General features: G+C 40.3%; 1 protein-coding gene across 16 annotated transcripts in view; it reads right to left on the reverse strand.

The window, feature by feature from the left end:
- Nucleotides 1-14,298, reverse strand: part of BAZ2B (bromodomain adjacent to zinc finger domain 2B) — a 194,458-nt gene that overhangs the window by 12,921 nt on the left and 167,239 nt on the right. For all 16 annotated transcript variants that reach the window (XM_082196983.1, XM_082196984.1, XM_082196988.1 and 13 more), the window contains 8 exons: nucleotides 12,557-12,771; nucleotides 11,987-12,061; nucleotides 8,305-8,548; nucleotides 6,692-6,754; nucleotides 4,489-4,633; nucleotides 1,957-2,630; nucleotides 470-734; nucleotides 134-289 (listed from right to left, as the gene is read on the reverse strand). In XM_082196983.1, the coding sequence (XP_082053109.1) occupies nucleotides 134-289; nucleotides 470-734; nucleotides 1,957-2,630; nucleotides 4,489-4,633; nucleotides 6,692-6,754; nucleotides 8,305-8,548; nucleotides 11,987-12,061; nucleotides 12,557-12,771 (1,837 nt within the window). The remainder of the gene's footprint in view (nucleotides 1-133; nucleotides 290-469; nucleotides 735-1,956; nucleotides 2,631-4,488; nucleotides 4,634-6,691; nucleotides 6,755-8,304; nucleotides 8,549-11,986; nucleotides 12,062-12,556; nucleotides 12,772-14,298) is intronic.

Genomic DNA, 14,298 nt, shown 5'->3' on the forward strand with positions numbered 1-14,298 from the left:
AAGAATTGCCTGGATGAAAAGTACCAGTTATATGCCATTTTGGCTCATCAACGCAATCTTGAAAAATAGCAAACATGTAATCATAATTATGTAATAAACACTACAAGTGAGTGTGTTTATTTCGGTTACATACCATCTTTATTCTTGAGGCAGGCTACAGTAATATAATCCATATGTTTTTGTATTTGCTTCTGTAAGGCCTTTTCTCTAATTCCCCTGAGATGCAACACTTTAAGCAAAGCTTTTAGATCCTCTGGGTCAATAATTCTCCACCAGCCAAACTGCATTTCTGAATCAAAACATGGAGACAATATTTATAAGTTCTTGAAATAAAACACACCTTTGGCAACATTAAAACTCCTTGGCTTAGATCTAAAGGTATGTCTACAAATGCACCTGAGGCTTCACTTGAAAGTGTTTCCAAGTGGTAGTCAGAAGTTATACCTTTCTTGAAGAATATGGTACTTACCCTCTGGGATGGGCTTTGGAGTAGGGTAATCAACTGGTTTGGCTACTTCAACCACAGCAGAAGGTACAGAAGCTTGTTTCTCAGCTTGTGGCACGGGGGACTCACTTTTGCTAGGTGTCAAGAATGAATTGCCATTGCCTTCTGACAACCCTAATCCTGACCCCATACTAGGCAAAGGGGATGAAAATTGAAGATTTGAAGTAATCACTCCAGTTGGCCATCCACAGAACTGAAGTCCCATTACAGGCAATCCTGTCTTCATGGGCTATGCAAGGAATATTTTGAAAAAAATAAGTAGCCATTAGTTCTACTGTGATTGTACTTAGAAAACTGACACCTGGAACAGGATGCTTTAGTACCAAATATGTTACAAACATATAGGAATTCTTGACTCATAAATCATTTTAAAAGATAAAGTGACTACAGCTGATCTCTAAAACAAAATAAAAATAAATCACACAATATTTGAATACAAAATGGAAAGATTAAGAAATGGTACTTAAAAAAAATATATTACTGCTCATTTTATTACAATAGCCATAAAACTGCCATACATGCTTTAAAAAAATCAATATTTAGTGACATCAGTTTAAAGTACCATATTACATTCATGCAGAATTTTGTCCATAAGCAAAGTTTTTTTAAAATAATAATAATAATCTTGCCATGAACTCTTCCTCTTTCCAGAATGGTCACCTATATATGGTGTTTTGTTTTAACGTTCTTCCCATTCCGGTTAACTGCAGCTGCATCTCATGCATCCAGCATTAAGAAAAGTTTTTGTGTACTGGATAAAACAAACTGAGCTGATTTAGATGCAACATTATGTGCATGAGCCTCAGGTTGCACGAGCGACCCCATTCCCTTCTCCTCCTGTGGGGATGCTCACAATGAGATTTAGGGTAATACCCAAAGCTCAGCACATGTAATTCTGCTGGTGCAACAGGACTTTTGTTTCCTCTCCTCTCTCCACATGCCCACAAAATCCTCGGAGAGAACACCATCTGCAGTAAATTGCTCATGGATTGATCGAGCAGGAAGAATATGTTATAATTCTATCACATAATTTCGACTAACAGATTAATACTCCTAATAGAATCAATTTACCTTAACACTGATAGCTGCCTACATCATAGAGTTGCATTCAATGTAGCAGTAAGGAGATCGTTCCATCAGCGCAGGCATTTCTGCTTGTCTGATGGACCAATCTCCCTTCCATTCCATATGCTGCTCTGGGGCTTCACCTGACCCTCTGGAGCAGATTTAGCGAGGGCACAGGGTGTGTGCAGGGGAGGAGAGTGGGGAAAGACCCGCTGCACTAGTGGGAATCGTTGTGCTGGCTTTGGCTAGTGCAAAGTTTTAGTTTAATATGGCCCTTAATTCGCAGCTCTTCACCTCAATTCGGAAAGGGGGGGGGGAAACCACTGGATTTTGCAGGTATGAAGAATACAAGACTGAACACTTTAAAGCTACAATTTAATGCTTACCTGAAGAGGTGATAATGCAAATGGGCTTAATCCCATTGGACTGGGGGAAGAGGCAGAGCCAATAATTGGAGATGGGACAGGTGAGGGTGACTTGGATGGAGGATGTGAATGAGGAGTTAGTGAAGAAGAAGCAGCGGCAGCTGGTGACTCTATGTGGGTAATGGATGTGTCATCACAAGGAGTTCTAGGCAGAAGGCTGAACCACTGTCTGCTCTTTTCTGTAAGAGTCTTTAACAACTGGTCGTTTGAAATTAATGGGGAGCTGTAAAATTTCCCTGGTCCAGTTGAAGCAGAATTAAAGAGATTATTCGGATCTGACTTTTCACCACTGCTTTGTGATACAGAGGCCTGGTGGCTGCAAAGTGAGGCTTTGGAGCTATTTTGATAAGGCAATGAGCACCCATTTGCTGCACTGCCATTGGCTTTCTGGGCTAGAATTTCTGAGTCAGGAGGCATTTTTGCTACCTCCAACAGCTTGCTCAACTTTGAAAAAGAGCCAGGCTTTTGCAGGAACAGATTCGTGCTGTCCTTCTCTTTGAGATCTTCTTTCTGATTACACTGGTTTGTGGTTAAGCAACTTAATTTTTCTTCCGAGGTCTCAAACATTTCTTCTTTGATGTGAATGCTTTTGGCCTTTTTCAGCTTCTCTTTTTCTTTTGCAATTTCCTCCAGACCTGTATGCAGAGAAAATGCTCATTAAATTACCATCCACGACGGAACCTGTTAATTGCAAATTGTTAGAAAAACAATGTTGTCAGCTACCTTCACACACCTATTTGGAAAACATACTCCTGATTTACAAAGGAGGTTTAAAATGGGAAGAAATATTTACTGTTTGAACTGGAAATGGGGTAGGATTTCCAACTATCTCATAATCAACTGTCGTAAACGAAAGTTTATAACCAACATGCCTAAGGCAAAGGGGTGGGTTTGACCCAAAACGTGAAGCAAACCAGAATCTTCTCCGTTTCAATGTGGATGTGTAACATCTGAATCAATCAAAATGTTTATTCGGCTTTACGCCCATCATAAAGCACAACACACAAAACAAATCAAATAAAACAGCGGTCTCGTACAAGCCACAAAAAATATAACACAATTCACAGCTCACAAGGACAAATATTGGCAATTCAAAAGAAAAATTTAAGATTAAGATTAAAAATTTAAGCACTACGCTAAAATCAATATCTGTGTAACATCTGAATGTACACCACATTTATGTCGAGTTCTTCCTGGCAGACCAAAATAGATCTGTGTATGGAATTGCTTCCCATGCACAGAGATGATTCTCTGGATTGGGGTTTTCATATTTAAGTATTCTGAAATACATATAATCAGAAACCTTATTAGCCCTCTGCTTAAAAGATGAAGGGCCTATTTTTTTTTCAGAAGGAAGGAATCTGCCACCCCACCCCCATAATTTCCCTTTCCTTCTTCTTCTAGCCCTTTACCATGTGTCAACAAGCATTAATAAAGAATCTTCGCAAAGAACAAAAGAAAAGGGAGAGTGGCAGGGAAAGGAGCAGACCGACAGCAGGGAGAGGAACTGCTCTGCACGGCAAACCATTTGCTCGCTTAGTTTCTGCATCACTTAGTACAGCTGCATAATTACAGATAAGTGGAGGTCAGTGTTTACGGTCTATGACTGCTAACACCTGCAAGGGTGTTTGCATTTTCTGCAAAATTTGAAATATTATTTTTTCTTTGAGGGGGAAGATAACACTGCTTTCATCTTTTGTGCCTTCTTCTCAGCAGTTTCTAAAGTGTTCATCCTTTGTGGTGGTGGTGCTGCACCTAGGCATTAGCAGTAAGAGTAATTTGCAAAAGGAGCAGATTTACAGGGAATAAAAGTTTGATGTTCTTGCAGCCCCCATTCAGTCCACACCATTTCCCAAAGGCTGTCCCTAATTAGATTCCATCTCTATGTGTGGCTGTTAAGATACAAGCATCTCATAAGACAAGTGTTTGCTTCCCCTGCAATGTTTCCAGTGACGTGTGCCCAAGGTATCATGCTAGAAACATAGCCACAGTAAGTTTAAAACAATGGATTGGGTAGATACCTGAAAGTGGAGACACTCATAGGTACTCCAGCCATCAGGCAGTAAGCCTTGGCAGCCACCACACCAACATACTGTTATGTACGGTTATTTTGCTGTGAGAGAACAATGCTCCACTATGTGAACCAGAGAAAGCCCACAGAAGGACTGCTCCAATGGGAAGCTTCAGCATTTGCAATCTTTCCCTGCAGCGACCAAATATCTTATTGATAGCTTATCCTAGGCAGACCCTTGCTGAGGGAGAAACCGTGAGCAAAACCTTCAAATGATCTAGGGCTCAGCTGCACTGGCAAAGAAAAAACGCTTTGCATGCGTTGTTTTTATGCATTCTAACACTGTGACAGCAGATGGCGCTGTGGAGTCCTGTTTTTTGCTTACCCGATTTTTCATACAAAAGTCTGCAACGTGTTCAACTGAAATGCTTCTTTGATGTGTCTAGATCCAGCCCTAGTCAATCCAAAAACTACCTCCTTACCTTCTCCACTTTCCATGCCTTCAACAAAAATCCCCCCGCACTGGGGCAAAATCCAATATCGACGCCTGTAACGATCCTGGCCAAACATCATTGAACGTAAAGAATGGGAAGCTTCAAACAGCTTTCTTCTGTACTGATTCTGTTGCTGTTGAGTTTTAAAAGAAAGGCACTGTTAGGGTTACAAAGTTTTTTCTTCAGTGTTAAGTCAAAAGGTTAGCCGGACGTTGAACAGATGGCAACACTTTCCTGAGGTTTTCGGCTATTTCAGAAACCACGCCTTGATTCTGCCTGCCCCTACCCTTTAGAAAACCAGAGTCAGATTGGTTATGAAGTATCCAGGGCCAGACGATCCCATTGTGTGGGGTGAGGCTGCCACCTTAAGCAACGGAAGCCCCTGAGGGAGCACCCCACAGGTGCCCCCTCTGCTCTGCCACTGGCGGAGGTGGGAGGGCAGGTGGAGAAGGGAGCGGCAAGAGCAGGTATGCTGGTGCTGGTGATGGCCGCATGGCACTTCCAATTTCACCTCAAGCAGCGAAACAGGACACGCCGCCCCTGAAAATATCACATCAGACAGATTTGAGCCAGCTTGAAAGCTGCCTTCTGCAAGGCTGCCTTCTGTATTTTGTTACAAACAAAAGGACCAATGGTTTTCATTGCATGACAGCAGATGAAATCTTATTAATCGTGCAACACAACAAATGGTGGGCGGGTGGGTGTGGATGCATGTGTGCGCAGTGGTAAAACTAGCCAGGCCAAGGTGATACTGTAGCTGCTGATGTGAAATTAATGAGCTCTTTCAACTGACTCTGATAAATAAATAGTGCTCAAATAAAAATAAACAGATAAACCAAGTTGTGCCTGAACTCTTGGTGCTGTCATGATTCTGACACGTTCCTGCTTTAGCTGAAGCAAGGAAGTTGAGATAGAACACAAATCATTCATCTTGACAGGAACAGCTGGTCAGGGACAATCGCCCATCCGAAGCATGGATGAGCTGGAGGCAAGACCCACAACACAGTGCTGCTTGCTTGAGCTGGATATGCATCAGGCCTGTGGATGTGCACTACTGCAAACCAAGCGTTGGGGGCCAATAGTGGAAGGATATTAACCAGGAAATCCAGGAAATCAGCCCGTTGCCTGATCCCAAGTTCCATTTGGTTTTCATTCTACTGCAGGGGTCAGGAAGCAACTCCCCTCAGTTTCAAAAACAGCTTGCTATGCAGCATTGGGTCTGCTGTTCGAAAAAAAACAAGTCTAAAGCCCTCTTTGGCTCACAAACTGTTTTCACAGTTCTTTTGAACCTGGCAGCTGACTTTCACATGAAAGATGGATGAAACAAGGACCACTATCAGTGCTATAAGGTGCAGTGGTTCAGCACACCCAAGATCAAGGATGAGGTACCTGTTGAGACCCTTCAAATATTGCAGGCCTCCAGCTCCCATCAGCCCCAACCATGATGAATGGAGCTGTAGTTCAGTAACATCCTGCATGCTCACTAGGACTCCCTGGTAGTCCATAGGGCAGATTAGGGCATTATCAGTCATGCTATAAAAGCTGCAGATTATACAGCGGCACAGTGCAATCATTTTATTGTAGAACTCTTTCAATACCCCTGGTTTAGCACAACATCACATCTTTCTCAGCCAAGAAGGAAAGTGTTGTTTAGATTGAGCCTTGCATTCCTGAACTCCCTTTATTTCTTCTCATAGGTTTAGATTAAGTTAGGATGCTTCCAGGCAGCTGTTTATTATGGGACGGTTAATGCACAAGTACACATTTTTCTCCAGAGTGTCCAGGTAAGGTTGGCATAAACCCCCTGCCCCCAAATTAATCCTGATTTGCCCCTTCTGGGGAAAATCTAGTAAGGAAAACAATTGAAATTTGTTGGCAATGAATCATTCATTATATCTGAATGATGACTTTACAATATTAAGCCCCCACCTGGAAGCACTCTCAGGTCCAGGGCTAGTCTTAAATATTTTGCACCTAATACTAATGACCCTTCTCTTCCCCCAATCCATACTTGACCCATTCTGTTTCTTTCTGTTGTCTCACTGTAAGGTTGACCCTGGTTAAGCCAATGCAGTTAATTCCAATTATTTCAAATGAATACTAAAGACCTATTTAGGGAAAATTGTCAGCTATCTAAATAATGCACACTTAAATAAAAGGCGCAAACTTTTAATTTACGGAGGCAGCTTACCTTAGTCAGTTTGTCAATCTGTTTCTCTAGCTCCTCCACACTTGCTGTCTGGTCCCCATCATCCTACCACCAATAAACAAAATGTGGTAGGGCATTATTTACTGTATACTAATCATGTTTTTATAGGCTACTATTGTAACATCAGAGGCTCATGAGATATGCCTTTAAAAATCACTAAAGCTTAACAAAGACATGTATTTAACTTTAATCTCTGCAACAACTTCACACACCCTAATTCCCTTAGCCAGGCACAGGTATGACAGATGAACAGGTATGGCAGCCTATGCTGAGGCTACAGAGAAGACCTCACTGGCTCACAAGCCTTGGCTGTATTTCCCCAAAACTCAGGGCTTTGACTGATGGCTTGGGCAAGGATGGAATGCTGTGCTAAATGGCCACAGTACTTTTTTAAAAAACATACCCTCCTCTACACAGGGCAATACAGTTAAGAAAGCTCGTGTGATACCCTCTTTCCTCCTCTGCTGAACTGGTGAATGTCAAAATCTGCACACCGAACGGACTCCACCTCCTTTCACAGTATTTCAAAACAAACAGAATAGAATTTTGATACACACGACAATTGTAGCATCTGACTTTCAACCGGAGGAACCACCACTGCCTTGAGCCCTTTAGTGCCTCAGTCCCAACTCATCCCCTCCTGTACCATCTGCCCCTATCCTAGTACTCTATCAGCTGTCACTGAAATTGCTAGTTAGTGGTCCCTCGGTGAGCAATACTCTTGGACTCCATCCTTTGGCATTCACCTGAGGACTGCAGCCCAAGGATGTAAGATATTCTAAAATATAATTTAGTTAGCAAGGTTCTGTAAAAAAAAAAAAAAGCCATGCACCTTGAAAGTTCATTCCAAGCATTTTTCTCAAAGTCAATAATGGACTATAAGCCTTCGGAGAGAGTTTAGAAGTGTATTTCAACATTTGTATGAAACTATAAGGCAACTTCATGAGATAAATTTGATACAAAGCACACGCCGTACTACTGTTATTGACACTTTAAAAATAAAGACTGATTAAATTTTATGGTTTGCAAATTTTCCTTGATGGACAGAAACATTGGAATTCTTTAAGAAGAAAATGAACCTAGGCCAGGATTGAAAGAACAATGAGATTAGCTCAGGGGGCTTCATGCTCTCCCTTGCCCCCAAACAGCAGCCCAGCAAATAGCTTCTAAAACTGACAGAAGTTTCGAAAGCAGCTGCTCAAAAAAATCTAGCACAAACCTGCAGCTCTTTGTATCTTGGCCCTAGCTTAGAAATGCCTCATAGAATTATGGTTCTAAGGTGCTCAAGTAAATTACTGGGAATTATACACTCTCTTAGCACTTTTAGAATAAAAATGCAGCCACTCTTAAAGTTTCTTTTAATCCACAGAATTCTAACTAGATTTATTTTAAAGGCTACTTCAGGGGTATTCAGTGCTGTGCTTTCCAAATACTCTTAGAACTCCAGATCCCATTAGTCCTCAGCAAGCACGGCCAATGATCAGGGATAGTGAAACTGGAATCCAACAACAGCTGGAGGGCACTATCTTGGCTAAAATTGGTTTAAAACCTAAACATATGGATTAAGCAATTGAGTAGGCATTAGAATTCGTCACCTCATCTTCGCAAAGATCTGCTTTCTTCCCCTTCTTGTCATCCTTGTCTTCATCATCCTCATCATCTTCATCAGCTTGATCATCACTGTAGTCGTCGTCGTCGTCGTCATAATCGCTGTCTCCTCCCTTCCGTCTCCGTTTTCTGCCTGGCGTGGGTGTACCCAATGAATGCTGTTCTTCTCCCAAATCACCTCCTCCTGTAACATCTCTCTTGCCTGTTTTCTTGGCATGAATGATTCTAAGCCTTTAAACACACGGCAGATAAATGGTATTACCAAATGTTGCCGTAGCATACGGAACTCCTCCACACTTCACCAAGGATAAGTCATATGCTTAGGCTCCTGTTATTTAGCAATTTTCAGTTGCCTTGTTATTTGCGACCATTGGCTCAGCACATGAGAAAAGTAGTTCACCAACATGGATTCCTATCTGAGATGAATATTTACTTGGCGCAAAACGAAAAATCTTAACTGTTATTTGACGTGAATGTTCAGGATACAGAAAGCTTCTGGCTCTTCAAAATAGAATTTAGTCCTTCACTGAATATTTTAGCTCTGTTGTGAATTTTACTGCATGTACAAAATCTTGCATATAGCACTCCAGGACAAGAAGAGGTTTCAACAGCTGTTCCTATAAGCTGAAGAAGCAACTCTTTAGCTGTGTTCCTCATTTCATCCATTTGTAAATCTACATCATCTCCTTTTTTAATGTACATTTTTAAAGTCAACTCGTGTTAGAAAGGTTATAAAAATTGGCTTACGCATAGGTGAGAATAAGCATTACATTTGACTGTGGAATATCTGAACACAAAACTTTCCCCAAGGGTCTGTATTCTAATTCACATAATTAAGCAGGAAAGAGCATTATGCAGGAGGCTAATCTTGAAGCACTGTGGGCGGTAGAAGCCTGAGTTTCATTTTTTATGAAACAAAATAAACTTACATACCAGTAAGTACAGTTGTAGTAGCCCTTCCTCATCTCTTACCCTACAAAACAAGATCCCATACAGCAGATGTTATAGCTCTAGCTACCAGGAATCTATCAGGCAAATATACTGAAACAACCTAGGAGGTATTTTAATAGCCAGGCCAAATATCCATTTGTAACATTCTAGCATATAACGGAATTTGGAGAGATATGAAAATGTGTGTGCTTGGAAAAGGGAAGGATTTTAGAAGGAAGGAAAGGAAAGGAAAGGGGGAGAGTACGAATCAGGGTGGCAAAAGTAGGTAAATTATGAGAAACCGATGCTGCTATGAATTTTGCCGTCTCTTATTCTTCCTTTCTTCTCCTGCCTTAACAAAACAGTATTCCATACAGCAAGTAGAAAAGATGCAGTGTGGCTGGATTCTTAAAAAGTAGCCATGAATAAGCCTATGATTTAAAAAAGGAGACAAGCTTGAGGGTGCTCATCAGTTTCTAAAGTGTAAATAAAGAATCAAGGATGGCCTAGTATTCTTAGCTATTCTTAATAAACAGTTCTTAATAAACTGTTCTCCCAGTCCAAAATATGAACTAAAAAGAAAAAGACTATCATTGGCAGACAGTCAAGCTGCTTACAGTTTATTGTTTATTTTATTTTATTTTATTTTTTTAAAAAAATCAGTCCATGCAAAGAAATGTAGGCACCTCAGGTGTAAACATCTGCATCACTGTTATTGCAGCACCAGTTGATGTGGCATTTTTGGTCTTGCACTGGCATAGCTCTTGGAATATTTAAGGCTGAGATTACAGGTTTTAGGACTGGAGAGTGAGCTTGAAGATTTTTTTTTAATCTGGAACTCCAAAACTCATTAATTTAAAAAATGCATATTTAATTCCCTTAGGAGATCACGGCATAGTGGCTTAGGCAGCTCTGATGTGAAGGGCAACCCAGTATGAATTATTCTAGTCTTCTAAATAGGTGCTGCTGACTTCTTCGTTTGTTTGAGTTGTAACAGCTACGAGTACACAGATTTTGCCTTGTGGCAAAGAGGCAAGTATACAAACTATGCCATCAGTTGACTGAGAGCCAGAATGTAATGTTAAAATAACAGTTTTTTCTTCTGCTAGAGCTAAGGACTGAAGACAACATGTAAAGGTACAAAGGAGCACTATAGCATCCAGGACACAAATGAGGGTCCCTAGAAGAAAGGAGATTCCAACTAAACATCAGGATGAACTTTCTGACCATTCTATGATTCTAAGTCATGCCTCAGTCTGAAAGCTGACCAGTAAAAATACTTCTCTGCAAGACTTCAACAGATGTACAGCAAGAATGTTTCTTAAAGGTAGTGATCATGAGGTAAAAACCAACTTGCAAAGGGAATTCCTGTTGAATAAGTAGGAGTCCTCAGCTCAGCCACACGACAGTTAAGAATGAATGGAGATGGAAGGAAGGAAGGAATTAAATTGTCATGTATGATGGGCGGGGGTGAGGAGAAAGCTAAGGATGATGGTAACTAAGAAGGAAAGATTTTTAAAAGCTATGTTTATATAGGATTGTTTGCCAACTTCTTGAAAGGAAAGCCAAAGGAATGAGAGTACCATGAACTCCCCACCCCACCCAGCAATCTAGTACTTACAGGATAAACAAGACTTAAAGTTGCCCCTGAGGTAAGAGGCAACAAGGAGGCATTTTCCCAAAGTGGGCTGCTGGGAAACATCAAATTTTCATTTGCCCACGGACAGAAAGATGGAATTTATATAGTATAGGGAAGTTAATGATTGGACATGCCCCTACAGACACAACCATGAACCCTGCATGAATTGGGAGCCATTACTATCAGCAGAGGTTCACATATTTTTCTTCCTGAAATTCTTTTAAGTCTCATTTTATTTCTTCTATTTCTCTCCTGCTGTTCTCCTTTACTTCTTCCTTCTTTCTTCTGAGGTGCATTAAGGGAGGAGGGGAAGGTAGAAAAAGGATTAGAGACACAAGCATTGGAAGCCAAGGACTCAGTAAGGACTCCTTGCTTTGCTAGACAAGAAAGAAAAACGACTGAGGAAAAGGAAATGAAGCCTGGCTATGCATACCCACATGGCCATGCAAACCTCCTGCGATTCACAATCATTTCAACTTAAAATTCTATGGTAGATGGAGCTGTTATACTTGCTGTATGGAATTTTGTTTTGCATAATGGAGAAAAATAGGGGGCATATATTATCATCCTTAAAAACTTGACAGTTTATGCTTAGCAAACAGGTACTGATTACCTCAGTAACTGAATTATTCCCTAGGTGTACCACAGGAAATACTCAGTTTATATAGCAAAATCTGAGGTAATTTTAATTAGTTACATGAATGATTTGCAAGTTTTTCAAGGTGATTAGGGATTAACAATCTGGCCCTGCAAATCTTCTTGCAGAATGAAAGTTCCAATCAGCTTCTACTAATGCCAATAACAATTTGACAGCTCCAGACAGCTTCAAATGAGAAGTGATATTGCTTCTTTAAAAAAAATGCAAAATGATTTTCTTCTCATTCTGAATCCTCCTAATCCACCAAACTTCATGTGTCTTTAATGGATTGTGAAAGATAAGCCATGGGCCTTTTAAAAATAATTTCACATCTTAATTTAATAATGGGAGTTACTAAAAGTTTTTTTCTTTATATCACACGATTCCTGTCTTTGGAACTACTCTGTATAACAAATTTAAATGAATGCAAAATACTGGAACATTTAAAAGAAATATCACTTACTTCCGAAGTTTGCCTTCAACCATCCACTTATCTCTCCTTAAATTTGACATATAATCTATGTTCTTATCTATTTCACTGTTAAAACAGAAAAAAGTTTAATTACTTAGATAATTAATTGAATGATATCATCTATTTTTAAAAAAAAGTCTCAAAGGGCACCTCACTATACACATAGGCCTACTACATATTACTTGTATCATGAATAAATATTACAGTTGGTTAGTTAAAATATCACGTTGGTAAACAAGCATGATGCCCTGACAGGGTTTCATTAGCCAGCCCGCCTTAGATAATTAGATAACACTTACCTGGCTGCTACAGAGTATTTAGAACAGGCGTGACAAACCTGTGGCTCTTCAGATGTTGTCTGTCTACAACTTTCATCCCTGATTATTGGCCCATGATGGCTCATGTAAGTTGGAGTCTGGAAAACCACAGGTTTCTCATCCCTACGTTTTGAGGTTCAAACCTTTAAATACACCTTATGAAAACTATTGCCGATTTGTTGTTATTTATTTTCTTGTTACCAGAATCGAAATATAAAATTCACAGCATGCACAAGGCACTTACCTTATAACACTTTTGCTACATGCTAACTCATTAACAAGGAAGGCAAGTACAGAGGCTTTCTGAGTCGGCGTGTGTGCCTGAAAAGCTTTGGTTTTCAAGCTCTCTGTGAGTTCAGTCTGCCCACAATGGCCTTCCATGAAAATCTGCAGAATTTCAGATACGTTGTCTCTGTTGATGCCAACGTTCAGCAAATGGTCCCCGAGGATCGTTTTTGCCTGAGAAAGAAGTGTGCTCATAAAATAACTGTTCAGAATGGCAGAATAATGCATTTTTGTTATTTGAAATCAAGGGGAAATAATGCTAAGGCAGAAGCCAGGGGCACCACCATCCACTGACACCCCCAAATTTCTTATTTATTTGTTTAGCTAGTTTGTTTCCTCTCCACAGTTTGCTCGCAGAGCCAAGAAGCTGGTTTTTAAATTTAAGTAGTTATTTATATTAATATGCATACACTTTTTGAATGAAAGTTCCTTCCCAACACAAAAGCAATTTATACATTCCTCCTGTTGACTTTAACAGTTTGGGGGTTTGTGCAAACGTTACTGAAAGGAAAGAAGCAAAGAGGGGAATGAATGCTTGACAACAGCTTCATTCGTCGGCTTGTAAAACTTGGGATTGATTTAAAAACAAAAACATGAGTTTAATAGCCAGTTTGATGGGTCACATGAGGGGACAGCTGCTCAAAGGAAAGTCTCTGAAAAACACATTTAGGTAATTCTTGATGGCAATCCTAACCTTAATATGAAACCAATTTAGTGATAAGAGACAAGCTTATAAAGCAATGTCTGGAATAACTTTTGATGAATGGATTTATAAGGCTTTAAGAGCTAGATTATACTCACCCCTGTTGAAATCCAGAGATGAAAGCAGAAATTGCCTTTAACGGTTAATAAAAACAGTAATCTATTCTTTGATGACATCTGACGCCCAGAAATTGTGTGAATTACAGAAAACTAAACGACTAGGAATATTGTACCCACAACACTCACTAGATTCTTGGTACTGCATTAGGTGAAGGAGCAGAGAAAGCAGCTGCCCCAGATCAAAGAACATGAGAAAAGCCCCGCTGAATCAGGCCAAACACACACACACACACACACACACACATATATATACACATATATATATACACATATATATATATATATATATATATATATATATACATATATATATATATACATATATATACATATATATACACACCCACAAAAACCGACACCAGAACCAGAGGCACACAGAACGCCGTCACCAATCAACCACACCAGACCCAAACCCAGACCCTCTCCACAGACATATTACAGACTCCATCCAGTAGCCAAACTATAGTGGCACCTCCGGATGCTGCACCCCCCTGCAATCCCTACACAGATCTGGCTGGCACAAGGCACAAAACCACAGCTCGCCCCTATACACGAAGCCAAGCCAGAGCACAACTAAATGCAGCACAGCCATCTTCTCAGAAAAACTCTTCACAAGCTCAAGAGGTCAAGACACGAAAGCTTTAGCAACTAATCTACACTTAATGACCCACCCAGTGGTATTCAGAATATCACTCATGAAATCACCCAAGATATCCCTCAAGTAATTAAGGAACAAAAGAAGAAAAGGCACACTAATCTAGGAACTTCCTCTCTGCCCAGAACGTTGGAGGCTATACACCACACCCCTCAACAGTATTTATAGGAACTCAAACACCAGACTCTGCTCTGTTCCAGTAACAAGAAGCCGAAAGCACCAGC

This window comes from Podarcis vaucheri (assembly GCF_965113315.1).
Source record: "Podarcis vaucheri genome assembly, chromosome: 1".
Lineage (NCBI taxonomy): Eukaryota > Metazoa > Chordata > Lepidosauria > Squamata > Lacertidae > Podarcis > Podarcis vaucheri.